This window comes from Sciurus carolinensis, chromosome 4, assembly GCF_902686445.1.
Source record: "Sciurus carolinensis chromosome 4, mSciCar1.2, whole genome shotgun sequence".
Taxonomy (NCBI): domain Eukaryota; kingdom Metazoa; phylum Chordata; class Mammalia; order Rodentia; family Sciuridae; genus Sciurus; species Sciurus carolinensis.
The window spans coordinates 10,188,726-10,204,696 of NC_062216.1; the positions used below are offsets into that span (position 1 = coordinate 10,188,726).

General features: G+C 41.7%; 2 protein-coding genes across 5 annotated transcripts in view; one reads left to right on the forward strand and one right to left on the reverse strand.

The window, feature by feature from the left end:
• The window catches only part of Elp3 (elongator acetyltransferase complex subunit 3), a 79,456-nt gene extending 72,286 nt beyond the window's left edge, over positions 1-7,170 (reverse strand). For both annotated transcript variants that reach the window (XM_047551652.1, XM_047551651.1), the window contains exons 1-3: positions 7,059-7,170; positions 3,836-3,935; positions 1,240-1,378 (exon numbers count right to left, since the gene is read on the reverse strand). In XM_047551652.1, the coding sequence (XP_047407608.1) occupies positions 1,240-1,378; positions 3,836-3,935; positions 7,059-7,077 (258 nt within the window). In that variant the 5' untranslated portion in view covers positions 7,078-7,170. The remainder of the gene's footprint in view (positions 1-1,239; positions 1,379-3,835; positions 3,936-7,058) is intronic.
• Positions 7,171-7,784: 614 nt separating this feature from the next.
• The window catches only part of Nuggc (nuclear GTPase, germinal center associated), a 47,951-nt gene continuing 39,764 nt past the window's right edge, over positions 7,785-15,971 (forward strand). The window contains exons 1-2 of one of the 3 annotated variants that reach the window (XM_047551573.1): positions 9,045-9,214; positions 15,357-15,428. The gene's annotated coding sequence lies outside the window, so the exon portion shown is untranslated. Of the gene's footprint in view, positions 7,816-9,044; positions 9,215-15,356; positions 15,429-15,971 lie in introns of those variants that run through there. The other 2 variants (XM_047551576.1, XM_047551574.1) reach the window with 2 other exon arrangements.

The window sequence follows — 15,971 nt, forward strand, 5'->3', positions numbered from 1 at the left end:
AAGTCAGTTGTACAGGTCCTGTTGAAAGGTTGCTAAACCTTTGTCTTCCATAGTGGTAAACTTGTACGTAATGCTTAAACCTAAAAATTCAAGCCCTGTCTATAAAGCATGTTATTTAGGGATGAAGAAGTAAATGCTAAAGCAATCTCTAAGATTTCCATGCTTCACATGGAGATCAGACCAAAGTCTCCAAACAGGTCATTCTGTTTCCAAACTACCCTGCAGGCTGTCTCCAGATTAATTCTCTTTTTTCTTTTTCTTTTTGTCTTAGTTGTAGGCGATCACAATACCTTTTAATTTTTTTATTTTTATGTGGTGCTGAGGGTCGAACCCAGAGCCTCACACGTGCTAGGCCAGCGCGCCACCACTGAGCCACAACCCAGCCCTCCAGATTAATTTTCCTGAAATATACTGTTCGTATCATTCCTCTTCTCGAATCCTTTTAACAGTTTCCTATTCTTTAGCTTCTTTGCCAGACATTTAAGATCTTTTATAGCTGAAGCTAAACTCATGTCCTGCTGCTTTTCCAAGAGAACTCTCAGGTCCCCTGAGTCTGGCACACTCACTGTCCCTGCACATCCCAGGCCCTTGGCATTAGCCCTCCTCTGCGCCTTAGTTCCCAGTACCCTGGCTCTCATTACCCTTGGAGCCTGCTCTTCTCCACTGACCTGAGCACCACTTGCAGGTCAAGCAAGCACCATGCTTTCCACTGGGCTTCCCTTTAGTTCGACTTGCTGCAGGGACCCCTTTGTCCTCTGGACTCCACAGTGCTCTCTACTGTGTTGTCATTTCACGATCGCCATATACAGAACTACTAGGCCACACTAACTGCCCTTTTTTTTACATTTTATTTAGAGTCAGGGTTTTGCTGAGTTGCTTGGGGTCTCACTAAATTGCTGAGGCTGGCTTTGAACTCATAATCACAGCCTCCCGAGCTGCTGGGATTACAGGCATGCGCCACCACATCCGGCTACTAACTTCCTTTTGAAAGTACTTTTTATCAGTATCGATTACACTGAAAGCTATCAGCTTTAGCAGGCCCACATTTATCATACTGTGATTATCACCAAGCCTCAATCTTTATTAAAGACATTGAAACATCACCTATTCATTTAAGCACAACTAACTGGTTTCCTCTCTCTGCTCCTGGCGTTCTGCATGTCTCCACTCCAGCACATAACAGGCGTTAGGAGTCTGAATCACCCACCTCCACCTCATTTCAGGAGTTGAATCACTCACCCCACTGGCAGTCCTGATGGGTTTTGCCTTTAACTTGGGGATCAAGACCTTCCGATACTGAGGAGGGACTGCAGCGATGATGTCCACCAGGCGGGGCTGAGCTGAAAGGCCGTATTTGGCAGCTGTTTTGGTTTTCACTCTGAAATTTCAGTAAAGCATCTAGAATTATCAAGATCACCATATTTCAAGCACAAGCTACAAAAGGGTAATGTATAAATAACATCATTAACTCCTGTCACTTGCCTACCCTTCACCAGGTGACAATAGAGGCTTTAAGATCTGTGAGTATCAGGGAAGCAGAAGAACAAAATTCATGAGTAGGTGACTTCTTACACTCAAATACCTGAAAGAAAATCGAAGGACTATGGTGGAGGGGCCCAGGATGGTGGCACAACACAGGTCTACTTCCAAACGCTGCTCCAGCTTCTATTTTAGAGAGCTACTCTGATTACCTTTTCTCAACCTCAGCCACTGACATTTGGGACCAGACGCTCTTGGGGTGGGAGGCTATCTAGTGCAATGTAGGATGTTCAGCAGCATCCTTGGTCTCCACTCACTAGCCTCCTTTTGGTGTGTCTCCAGACATTGTCAAATGTCTCTTGGGGAGAAAATCACCCTGACTGAGAACCACTTTCTTAGACAAAATATTATATGTAAAACAGAGCATAAAACAAAGACTTTAATAAACAATTATCAAACAACCACTCCTACAGGCCATTCCTGATTAGAACCCTAACCCTAGTCCCCAGAATTAATCTTCATCATAACTAATCATTCCTCTGACTTTTTCTCTACAATTTTACTAGCTTTTCTTTTAATTGTGACTGCTAGGAAAACCCTGACAGTCATCCTGTCTTCTAATTTTAATCCATTTAGAGACATCTGTGGGGTGCTCACATCATTTTCAACAAATATTAACTGAATATCAAGTATACAAAGTATGTGAACACTACCTAAGTACCTGATACATCAGAGGGTGTAAGGCACAGTCCTTTCAAGTTCTACATTGTGACAAAATACATTCATCTGCCTCACACCAAACCAGTGAATGCTTCCAGAATTCAGAGAGGATTTAATGTGTGCTGGAGAGATGGTCACAGAATATGAACCCAAAGAAAGAGTGGACTGCAGACAGGCAATGCAGACAGAGATGAAGCTGAGAGCAGACAGGCCACCTGTGTGAAGATGCAAACACAGGATGCATGTAGTTTGAGAACTATGGGTAGACCAACTCAATAAAAAGATGATGACTTTCCATGTAAATATACATAAGTTTAAAAAGTTGGAAAAACAGGTTAAAGCCAGGGTGAAAGTCCATACATAATGGGCTAAGGTCATTTGAGTAAAGAACAGTTTTAAGGAAAATGGCAAATTTAACTTTAGATGTGCTCAATTAAGAGAAGGACAAAAGTATATAAGAAGTAGAAATGTTCACTAGACATTAATGACTTATATACTTAGGGGCATAACCAACTAAAACAAACAAACAAAAAAACCTACTAAAGTCAAGAGAGGAACATCAGTAAAATATATTGAGTTCATATTCAAAGGGGGTAATTATTTACTTATTTATTTATTTATCAAATGTTTACTGAACCTGATGTTTCAGGGAAGGGGTCAAGTATTGCAGAAGCTCAAGTAACTAAGAGAAGAGGATCTAAGAAAAGGTCATGTATGTGGTGATGAGGTGACCTGGGGTGAGGGTAGAATTCTTTCATTAGGGCCGATCTACACAGTGAATATATAGCTTAAAAAAAAATGCAGAGATGAAAGACGACTCTCATTTGAGGGTACAGCAAAGACTACTGTGAATGTGATTATGGAGAGGAGGTGGATGCATGTGTCCATGAGGATCTAGTGAGGAGAGGGGATAGATTACATCAAGGGCCCGAAGGGAGGGTTGTCCCCAAAGAGCAGCTGCTTTCACTGAGAAAGTAGGAAAGAGAAGTAGGATGTAAAGTGATGGCACACAGAACAGCACGGACTCTGGAGACAGAGGACCTAATTCTAGATCCCAGCTCTACCAATTAGCTACTCACCTCTGGACAAATTATTACCTCTCTGTGGCTCAGCTTACCATCTGTCAAATACAGATGACACCTAATATTTTTGATAGGGACAGTTTTTCAGAGGATTAACTGAGCTATTCATAAAATGCACCAATAAAAGTACCTGAAATATAGTTTAGTGCCCCAAAAATATTAGAAACTCTTACCATTATTACACAAGACAATTTTGGCATAGACACACAAGTGAAAAAAAGCAGAAAACTATAGCTCTTAACTAAAATATGAAATAGAGAACAAGTAGTATTAGCTGAGCTTAGTGGCACATTCCTGTAATCCCAAACAACTGAGGCTGAAGCAGGAAGATTCCAAGTTCAAGGTCAGCCTCAATAACTTAGTGAGACCCTGTGCAACTTAGCAAAACCCTGTCTAAAAACAAAATAAAAGAAAGAAAAAAAGGACCCGAGATACAGCTCAGGGGTAAAGCTACACCAGTACCAAACAAACAAAACACAAGTAGTATTAGAATCTTTAAAAATGTGCACTACTACTTAAGAACAAAGCTAACCCCTTTTTATAGATACACTTACTTATTAAGATCGATGTCTTTCCCTTGTTCATGGGCTTCGATCAGTTGTTTAATAACATCTCCTATAGTCAGCATCATCAGCTCAGCAGGGCTGAGATCTCCTGGAAAGATAATACTCAACAATCAAAAATCAGTTCAGTCCAGATCTCCTGAAAAGATATTATTCAATAATAGTAAAAAAAAAAAAAAAAAAAAAAAAAAAAAATTATTCAGTAAAGATTTTAAAACCTTATTTAGTACCAGTTTTTCTTCCAAAAATCAATCCAACTATGCCAAAAGAGTAGCTCAAGTTTAGAAGAAACTACTGTTTACCAAGTGATCATCTTTTGAATCTCTTTTGAAACAAATCTTGGCTTTCCCTACACATGAGAAAAGGTCCCATTAGAGGCACAGAACATTATGAGAATATTACAGTTAGATACAGGAGAAAATAAGGCCCAACCCCCCTACTTGTACAATAACTAAATATCTTGCTTTTGGCTCCAGATTAGTAATTACTAATTTTGCATATTTTACAGTTCATAGAGAACATTTAGATGCATTAATTCGACTGATTCCCAGAACAGAGTGTGACAGAACAGAACATTGCCAAGCCCATAAAGATATCACCAAGGGTGAAGCAGAGACTCAAACCCATCTTCTGTCTGCAGAAGCAGCATTGCAAAGCACAGCTGTGAGTTTTACACCATCTAAGGATCTTGACATGTTTCTAAGATCCTGCCTGCCCACCATCACGACCCTCTCCTGGCAACTGGGGCTCCTCTTGTCATACAAAGGCACAGCAAGAGCTGACATGTTCTCATGTGACCCCATCCTCAATCCTAGTTTACTGTTCAAAAATGAGCACCTACACGTATGACTACACCTACATGTGTGACTCTACATTGTGTACTACCAGAGAAATGAAAAGTTATACCCCATTTGTGTACAATGAATAAAAAAAAAAAAAAAATTAAATAAAAAAAAAAAAGAAAAAAAAGGAATGAGCTCTTTTCTTCAAGGACAAAGATGCCACTCTTTTTAGCTTGGGGGCTGTCAGCAAGCATGTTTCCTGCCTGCAGAGAAAGTTGGTGTGCAAAGATACTGACGTCATCACAGAAGGATGGATGAAAAAGCCCTGGAGTCCTTTCATTTACTTTAATTTCACCTGAAACCTTATTGTAACACTGTAAGGCGGGTACTGTTGTCCCATTTTACACATAAAAGCAACAAAGGCAAGTTACACCTTTGTAAATGGCACAGTTAAGACTCAAGTCCAGTTTTTTCACCATCATTTCCCTGCCCACCCCCCACTGTTTAAGACCTCTAGTTTAAGAAGACAAAGCTAACACACACAGAACACACAATTTGAGAGAAAAAGTCCATCTACCGTCAGAGGTTTTCCAACCCACAAAGTTCAGCACTTCAGAGTTTTACAAAGATGCCTAATGGGCTGTGTACCAGGAAGGGCTGGTGGTGGTGGCAGAGGAAGAAGTGGAGGGAAGGGAAGGGTCTCTCCCCTTACCACCACAGCAGCTTTGCCTTTATCTCCATGTACTGAGGTTCTGCAGAAAACTTCAATTGGAGGGTAAAGGAGGCTGGGCTGATGAAAATAGATTAGGATCTGAAAACCACTTAAATTAAATAGAGCAGTAAATCAGAGAAAGCTTCATGGAAGAAATGCACAGGGGTCTTTGTGCCATTTTGTGTGTGAAGGAGCACTGCCTAACTTCAATACAAGCTGCCTGGTGGGGGTCAGAGTTCAGTAAAGATCAGATAGCTAAGAGCACAAGGGCCACAAGACAAAGGCATTTAGATGGAATGCAATACACAACTGAGAGTTTTATATTCTCAATTTTGGAAACAAAAAAGATGAAAGAAGTGTTTTTAAAAAGACTGTCAGTACAAAGAATGATTCCAAAGGTAAAAATCATACACATAAAGTGGACACTATGCAAAAGGTTCTTGAAAAGTAACAGTTAAAAATCCACAAGATGTGAAATTAAAACAAACAAAAAAACATTTAACAGGACAGATTTCAGTCCCAACCCCTGTTGACTATGTGATAAAGGAAGGATCAAAGCTTTCTGAGTATCCATGTCCTTGTCTGTAAAATTGGTATAATATACACAAATCTCACAAGATCAATGTAAGAATCAACTGAAATAATGTATAGGAAAGCCAAAGTATCATGTAAATATTATTTATTGATGAAAGCAGATTAGGATGACCAAAATGGCCAAATGACCAAAGTGAGAAGGGATAAGCTATTTCAAGTGTGATTTCTAAATAACAGATAACAGGGTTTGATGACAGATGACGCTAAAAGAATTAAGTTGTCTGGCCTGGCTAACTAAGAAGGAGCAAGTTAGAGACAAGGACAAATTTAATCTGGGGCATGTAGAGTTTGATGTGACAAGATAATAGAAAATACTTGGGACACTGGAGCTGCTGCTTGGAAGCAAGAGAAACAGCAATTAGTGCTAAGAGGCACAGTGATTAAGAACACACACTTTTCAGTTTATGTTTTGGGGTCACAGATACAGCCTGACCAACCAGCTCCTCTTCTCCTATGTATAATTTTGGGTTGGGAAAGTTAACTTAACTCTCTTCATGTGTAAAATGGAGATGATAGTGACTTCAGAATGACTAGTAAAAGACTCAATAAAAGTAGTTATTTCTCTAATAACTATTAGCATTACTAAACCAGTGAGCGTATGGAGATTAGAACAGAACCCCTGAGAATGTTTAAAATTTGACTCCTTCCGTTGAAAAACTAACGAGAATTTTCCACGCTAGCTCAGGAAATAGAAATGGGAGTTAATGCACAATGCATGCATAACTGTTCACAGACTGCAAGGAAAATCCAGGGCTTTTCAGATTTAACTTAAGGCTTTAAAAAAAAAAAAAAAAACTCGAATACGTCAAGCGTCTGGTAAAGTTCGAGAAGGCGTTCAACGCATTAACCACGTTAACTCCTTGAAGAGCATACTTTGGTATAAAGCCCACCCTGCGACTTGTGCAAAAGACACCAAGTCACTGCCCAAGAGGAGGGAGAATAAGTGTAGGCAGGTTTAAAAGCATAAAGGGTATTGAGAGGGCGGGGGCTGGAATCCACACAGGACCGACCCGGGCGGCCAGGCGACTGGATCCGGCAGCAGATACGACACAGGAGGAAAGTTGGTTTTTACATCTGACCGCCGAGGCGACCACCCCCCTCTTCCCCTCGCCCTCCCTGTTTGCACCTTTCCGCTTCTGCCTCATTTCTGCGCCGTCGTAGCAGATGCCACCACGAGACTGTAGCTCAGACCACGGAGAAAGTTAACAGCCACAAAGCAACCCCGGCCTGTCGTAAAAGCCCAGCCACCGTATCGTAAAGCCCTTCCCAGAAGTCTGCGCGCACATAACTCCTCCCCGCCCCTGAGGCGGGGGCGGGAGAAGGGGCGGGGCGAGAAGGGACGGCGCCAGGGGGTGGGGCGAGTGGAGAGGGCGGGGCTTGGCCGCCGCCCTGCCGGGTCGCTGGGCGGGGGGATGAGTGGAGTGGCAGCTTGGGGAATCGAGTGGCAGCTTGGGGACCCAAGCTCCACCTGGGCGGAGCAGCGATGGATCGGAGCTTTTGCCCCTAGAAGCCTGAGAGCGGGCGGTCTCTGAATGGCGTGTGGGAGCGCAGGCGGAGGCGGGGCGGGGCGAGTGGGGAGACCGCAGCTGAAGTGGTAGAAGCCAGTTCAGAGCCTGGGAGGCACCAGGCGGGAATCCAGCAAATGCCGACCTGCAGACAGTGAGGCCAATCGGTTACTGTGGTCCCAGAAGAATGGCACCTTTCCATCCATTGGTAGCTATTGGAAAACTATGACTCTCTCTCCAGAAAAACACACATGTACAACATATTGCAGAGTTTGGAGGCAGGACTTGGGATAGTTTTTACTGAAACCCACCCATGATCTCCTTTGTCCACGGATGCAAGAACCCCTTTCATTAATAGAGGCGGGGAAAAGAACCGAGGTAACTCCAAGTCCTTGACCCCTCTGTGACACGACCTGTCCTCTCAATGGTATCTGTACTTTTGTCATCTTCAGACCATTATACGTAAATTATATTCCTTGAAATATCTTCCAAGAGTCCTGGCATTTGGGTTCCAATTGCTGGTTCCAAGGTCTATCATAAGAATTCAGGCAACTTTAAAAACACTCAAAACTGGTTTAGTTCTTAAGTCATTTGGGAGCGCTTCTGATTAGGATATAATTAACTATTGAAGCAAAGAAATCTCCAGTAGGGGGAGAGCTGAGCGCCTGTGATATGAATGTCAGCCTGAAGGCGATTTTGCCTGGAGAGATAAGTAGAAGATCCCACACTAATGATGGTATTCATATGGATTTTCTTTTCTGTTTTAAACTTTTATTATTGATGCGTCTCTGGCTTTCTTATGGAGGGGATACATCATCGTACTAAAAGTTCAAAGCAGTCTTTTAAGACTCACCTACAATTCTTTCTGCATTTTGATCCCTTTACTTTCTACATCCCCACTTTGGACTAAGTACACACCTAGAGTCCCTGAGAGGGTGTCCTGGAAATGAGCAAGTTGGTCTTTAAAGGTAACACACTACCCCAAACTGAAGGTTCAAAGTCTTTTTCCACGTACTTAGGGTCACTGTTTGGTTCTTAGACACAGCACTGTGGAATAGGTTTTCTTTTCCTCTCTTCTCTACTGGACAGTACTTTAAGAATATTTGTTCTTAAAAAACATGGATTTAAAACTGAAGTTCCAGAAAGTATTATTTAAAGTGGCTTGCTGTCCATTTCTCTTATCAAACCATCCATTGTTATTTTGTTTTTTATGGATTTTATTTTGGGTGAACTTCAGGATTTTGTGTCAAGAATTGGTTTATTTTAACCCCTCTCATATTCTCCATCTCTCCCAGTCATGTCTCTTGTTTGGGTGTCGAGGAACCAGCTCTTATCTCTCTTGCAACTGGGATGTTTGCCATTCTGCTCTAGTGAGCCAGATCCACCAGAATAGGGTTCATCCTCCAAGAAAGATTGCTGCAGAGTGGATACTGTGATATGTTTAAACAAGAAAAGGACTAAGCTCTGCCTGTTTACAGGAAGAGGGCAGAGAAGGGTACATGAGCCCCTGATCATGTAATTTAAGTTTATATGAAAGCAGAAAATAGCATGTGTCCTGTGAGGGAGGAGACTGTGGTGAAGAGCCTGCGGATGGCAAGTTAGTTTCACTTCTGTTGTGTAAATGTGGGTTCCTGACAGGCCGCAGGGCCACGTACTTCTTACATAACCGGTTCTGAATATCTGTACCAAGGCAGAGCCGCTGCCCTGGTCTTCTTTGTGGACTCCTAGAAGGAAAGCAGAAAGAGATTTTTTTTTTTTTTCTATTCAGTAACATCTGGTAAGTTGTTTCTCTTATATGATTCATACTGTAACTTGTTGATATTTTTAAAAAAGAGACTTTTCAGGGGCTGGGGATATAGCTCAGTTGGTAGAGTGCTTGCCTTATAAGCACAAGGCCCTGGGTTCAATCCCCGCACTGCAAAAAAAAAAAAAAAAAAAAAGAAAAAAAAGAGAGACTTTTCAGAGAATCCTTTTAGATTTACAGAAAAATTAAGAAAATAGTTTAGAGTATTCTCACATAATCTACTCCCTTATTATATTACTGTTGTTATAAGTAATGAGCCAATACGGGTACATTATTATTAACTAAAGCCTATATTATTCAAGTTTGTTTGTATCTAATGTCATTTTTCTACACTAGGACTGCCCCCCACCTAAGATACCATATTGCATTTAGTTGTGTCTTCTTAGGCTCTACTTGGCTCTAATGTTTTCTCAGACTTTGCTTATTTTTATGACCTTGACAGTTTTGAGGAGTGCTGGTCAGACATTGTGTAGGATTCTCCTCTGTGGGCATTCTGATCATTTTCTCATGATTACCCTGGAGTTCTGGGTTGGAGAGGAAGATCACAGAATTAGCATGTTGTTCTCATAACATTGTATGGAGGGTGCTTACCATGACTGTGATCTGTGACCATTGGTGTTGACCTTGGTCACCTGACTGAATAGTGCTGGTCAAGTCTCTCCACTGTCCAAGTTACTCTTTCCTGCTACTTCCATACTGTGCTCTTTGGAAGGAAGGTCTACGCACGCACCTGAGCCTGGGGAGTTGTACCCCACCTCCTGGAGGGTAGAGTATTGCGTAAATTACTTGGATCTTAGAAACTGATAAAGTATGTCATGAAAAAAAAAAAAAAACCTCCTTATTTACTCACCAATTCACCCAGAGAGGAGGCTGGAGAAAAACCTGCCAGCCCTCCACCCCAGAGACTCTTCTGCTTCTCTGACTGCCTCTGCTAATGTCCAACATGTTGTCTGATGTATTTATGCCAAAACAAACCCCTTTTCCATTAGGGGTGTGGAGGTTCTTGTTTCACCCTTTGCTTCTGACCTAGCATGTTTAAGTTGCTCCTTTGGTTCATCCCTAGTTTGGAAGAACGGTACAGTGTCCAATAAGGTGGTTAAGAAATGTTGCTGTTCCTCCCAGGGCTGCAGTTGCCCCAAGCACACTGTTTACTGATCCCAAAGAAAGAACTCAGGAGACTCAACCAAGAGGTTTTGGACATTTTCTTACTCATGTGCTTCTGGGTGGCAACAGGCCAGGACACCAGGAGGGCACTCTGCAAGCAGGGGGACGTTCTAGGACAGACTGCATGCCCACCGCCCGACGGAGCTCTTCAGAGGTTTGGGAATACATTCCTTTACTCTACCACCAGGGTCACTCTGCTCTGATGCTGACCTCTGGACTGGAGACCAGGGAGGTGGCCAGCTTCCTCTCTCCATTTCCTTCCTTAGCACATTGTTTAGAGTCCTTCTCTTACATGAGCTTTCCAAGGCACTGATTCGTGTTTAACCCAACAGTTGCCCACACCAAAGGTACTTAAACCAAAACCTAAACCTTAAAAAGAAAGGAAATAAGTCCTCAATTTTATCAATGTTCATCATTTTGTGAAGAATCTCCTGTTCTCTGTTTCATTCTTTAGCCTTACTCCCTGTTGGAGGGGGATGAAACTTGACCAGAACCTCCAGGGAACATGGGATAGCCTCCTCAAAGTGATTGATCAGTGGGGACAAGAAGGGGAGTAAGTTTACCAGTGAAAGTGGCATTTGCCCCTGCCAAACTAAATAGACCCAGCCCTAGTGAATACTAGGACTGATTTCTAGTTTAGCTGCCTTTACAACATATTCTAGAAATAACACTCGTACAAGTGCTTAAATGCCCACAGAGCATTGTTCTGTACATTATCACAAGAAACTCCTGATAGGGCTGTTTTCACCATTCCCACGTGATAGTTGGAGAAACTGGGGTTCAGAGAAATCAGGCAATGCTACCTTGAAATATGAAATATAAGTATCCTGACTCAACGTCCTGAGCAGTGTTCAGAATACCGTTGAGATCGGAAGGTGATCCTGTGTGCTGCTCCCCTGCTGTACTCCAGCACCCCAACCTCTCAGCCAATCTTTGTTGAAAGAATGAACAAATGAATAAAATAAATATAACTCCTACCATTATGAATCTTACACCTAAGATGTATTTTAAAGATGAATTTTGTTCAACAAATACCCAGTGCTTACTGCGTACCAAGAACTTACATATTTGTTAAAAGGCAGAAATACACCAGTGTTAAAAACCAAAATGCCCCCCAAAGAGACTTTGCTAATTTAAGCATTTAATTTTTTTCCCTATTAGTGCCACTTTGAGGGAAATAATAGAAATGAAAAGAAAAATGAGATTAATTTTGGGAAGGGCTAATAATGGGAGCAAGGTAGAGTAAGAAGATTCTGACTCAAAGAAAGTAAAGAACAGAATGTTTGTGATTTGCAATAAGCACATTCAATTCTGCATCCAACAGAGCAAATGCAGTGAAGGTGTATTACCCTGACCCTTGTCTCTCTCTCTCTTTCTCCTCTCTCTCTCTCTCTCTCTCTCTCTCTCTCTCTCTCTCTCTCTCTCTCTCGTAACCCCAAGGGCATCTTAGAGTTTGCAGGCAGTAGCTTCACTTTGAGTCCCTATGTACAATTTTGTTTTTCAGGTTGCTTTTCTTCCTCCTTCTCAACAACATTCATCCCCAAGAAACGTGTTTGTCAGTCATTTGAGAGAACCCTCACTTGTGGGCGCTTCTCCCTCCATTCCCCTGTGTCCACGCTCCAGAGGTTTTGAGTAGTATTTATTACAGAACTCTTAGTGTAATGAAAAGGACTTTGGCCTTGCCCCCAGGAACCCCAAGTCTGAGTCCTCATTGCCATGACCTTGATACATGCCCTAGGACCTGTTCCTTCCTCTCCCTGGGCCTCATTGTCCATATCCCTACAAGAAGGGGCCTAAGCCTTCTTTATTTAAATCCAGTGTCTACAGCTGTTTTAGCATAGATATGACTTGCATCTGTGTCATCTTTGTTACTTTGTGGTTTTTTTTTTTTTTGTTACTTTGTTACTTTTCCGTAAGGTAAGCAACAGAGAGAAGGGAGATGATAGAAGCAAGAGTAACATCCCCGAGTCACGTTACTTAACAGGAAGCCAGTTCTGAACAACCTCCCCATATCTAGCTAAACCTGCAGAGTCTCATTGAAAGATGCTATTCTTGGGCTGGGCATGGTGGCCCACACCCGTAATTCCAGCAGCGCAGGAGATTGAGGCAGGAGTATTGCAAGTTCAAAGCCAGCCTCAGCAATGGCCAGGTGCTAAGCAACTCAGTGAGACCGTGTCTCTAAATAAAATACACAATAGGATTGGGGATGTGGCTCAGTGGTTGAGTGCCCCTGAGTTCAATCCCCAGTACCCCCGTCCCCCCAAAAAAGATGCTATTCTTGGGCTCAGTGCACATGAATGTAAATAAGTACTAAAAGCAAAACTGAAGTGCTAACCACATAGTTGAAATACAAGTGGAATAAACCACACTTGCAGAACCTTGCCTGACTGAGCAATAAGTCTGTACTGTCTGTTTCCTATTGCTTCTCTACAGAACCAAATTTGCATGATATGCACTATCATTACTACCTGCTCTGCAGGGAAGTGGATTCCAGCATCATCTAAGGAGGAACAATGCACCTGTAGGTCATTTTCTCCTATTTTTAATACAACGAACTTGACATTATAGTCTTCTCAGTTGTGCTACGTAGAAGACCCTAATCATTGATACATTATTAGTTTCCATAAAAATGACATTTTAAAATGAGAATTTCCATTCTTTTAGCACTTGTTTAAATCTTAGAACTTTCCATTGTGAGGACTAGTTTAACCTTTCATTTACAGATGGGAAACCTGAGGCCCAGAGTGATCAAATGATTTGTCTGCAGTCCTACAGCTCTATTTTATTGGTGGCAATACCAGAAATAAAAGGTGCCACCTCTGATTTCTGTAACTACTCTTCCCACCACATTGTTTAGTTCAACCCAGTGACTCCATACTGAGCAACTATACCAAGCTACCTCCCCTGTTTATCTATTGGTTTTCCTTTTTAAGCATCTGTTGTTCATTTCTTTCTACCTCCTTTCCCTTTTTGTAAATGATATCGTTTCCATTCTCCAGTGTCATGACTTGTCAGATGACCTTTTCCTGCCGGTCTTCAAACATTTGAAGGAATTTGAAGTCCAGTTCTTTACAACCACATCTCAAACAATTTCCATTTTCTCAGATTTCAGTTAGGGGTTACATGCTACTTATGGGCTAGTTTGGTGGGTGCTGCTTTGGTTTGGTTGGTGCTTATGATTTGGTATCTCCACTGGAAGCAGCTAAACCCAATCCAACTCCAGATAGCTGCATGCTGATGACCTTTGCTGGCTTTTGAATTCTGTCGATTTAGTAAATGAAATCAGAGAACTGAAGTTCCTACAACCCTGAAAGGAGCCAAACCACTACCTTCACCCCAGAACAGTGAGCACATCTGATTCTCTGCTCAACTCTTAGTACTTTTTATGCACTTTGATTCACATCCCTCTCAGATTGAAGGGCCTCAGTCTCAAGATCACATTTATTCAACTCTCAAGATTCTGTGTTCTCACTTGAAATATTTATTTAATTTGATGGTGGTCTGGTGGTAATGCTAATCACTTTGGTTGATTCATTCTTTTGGGCTTCATCTGGCCCCACTGGTTCTTCCTGACATATGAATTCCAGGATGGAAGTTTTCCTGGAGGTCTGCAGAGTAGACCATATGTCTACCACTAGTAAGACCATATGTTTTATTTTTTTATCAGTGTCCACTGTGATAATATAATGCCTCACGTTTTATGTGACAATGGCTTTGAGCTGCTGTCTTCAGGAAACAACAGATCTCTTTGTTAATTCCTAACTCTGTAGTTATGGATAGACATGATGGTAGGCTTTCCCATGTGATAGCTCTTCCATCCTTTTTATCTCCTCAATCACCTATTTGATGCCGTTCAGCATTTCTGAGTGTTTCAAACCAGAAATTGTCATGTCTCTTATGAAATGTAGTGACCTCGTAGAGTACTTCCATTACCAGCTTCTCTGGGGAACACTTCAAAAACTTAGACTCTTGAGAGTTGAAGAAGCCCTAAGATTCATCTTATCCAATACCATTACCAGATGGTCATAGGTTTCCTGCTCAGACTCCTTAAGTGGCAGGAAATGCATTACTTTCTAAGGGATCTCGTTCCATTTTGGACAGCTTTGATTATAGTAATCCTGCCTTATCCTTGGAGAATTCATTCCAAGACTGCCACTGGATGCCTGAAACCACAGACAGCACTGAATTCTACATTGACTATATTTTTTTTTCCTATAAGTACATATTTATGATGAAGTTTAATTTATAAATTAGACACAGTAAGAGATTAGCAACAATAACATAATAAAAATAGAACAATTATAATAATCTACTGTCCTAAAAGTTATGTGAATGTGGTTTCTGTCTCTCAAAATACCATATTTATTTTTACTTTTTCACTAAAGGAGGCACTCTGTGGCTTCTTTTTGGCGTACCTGAATTGCCCACATCACTACTCTTGCAGTTTGGGGTCATTACTAAGTAAAACAAGGATTAAACACAAACACTGAGATACCACAGTGGTTGATCTGATAACCAAGAAGGCTGCTAAGTGACTAGTGGGCAGGAGTCACATACAACAGCGGTATGCCGGACAAAGGGATCTCATGTCCTGGACAGGATAGAGCTGGACAGTGTCAGATTTCATTATGCTGCTCACAAATGGTGTGTAATTTAAAACTTAAGCATTGATTATTTTTGGAATTTTCCATTTAATACTTTTTGGGCTATAATTAACTGTAGGTAACTGAGACTTTGGAAAACAAATCACAGATAAGGGGGGAACTACTGAACTTGAGAACATTGGGCCAAAATGCTTTCTGTTACCTTCCACCCCGGGGGTCTAGTTCTACCTTCTGGAGCCATGAAACTGATGCATCACCTCTCATTCATGCTGCTCTGGGTGATGCATTTGAAACCACCCTGAAGTCCTTCCTGTCTTCTGCCTCTGCCTGTGTCTTCCCTTCCTCAGGTCCAGCATTCCCAGTTCCTGAGCAGTCCTCACTCTGATTGCTGCTCCATTTGCATACCTGCTGCTTTACTCGCTAAGGCAACTCTAACCATGTCAAAAATGAATTTGTTATTTATTTTTTAATTTTTAAATTATTTTTTTAGTTGTAGGTGGACACAACACCTTTATTTTATTTATTTATTTTCATGTGGTGCTGAGGATGGAACCCAGTGCCCTACACATGCTAGGCAAGTGCTCTACCACTGTGCTACAACCCCAGCCCATGAATCTGTGTTTTAAACATCCTTTGGTGTGGAATCTGATCCATTATTTTTCATTCATTTATTCATTCATTCATTCGTCCATTCAGCATTTACTGACAGTCATGCACTTCTTGATAGAAATGCAATGTTGAAAAAAGGGCAATCCCCTGAATTCTAAGAACTGATGGTTCAATAAAGAGGAGAAATAAAGAAAGCACGGTCAACAATATAAGAGTAGTGTCTGTGGAGCAGTGGGACTCAAGGGGAATGATCGAATCCAGGCATCATATCACAGAGGGAATGCCAAAACAGGATCTTGAGGAATAAAAGTTCACTGAGAAGAAGGGGAAGGGCACCTGACTGGGGTAAGAGG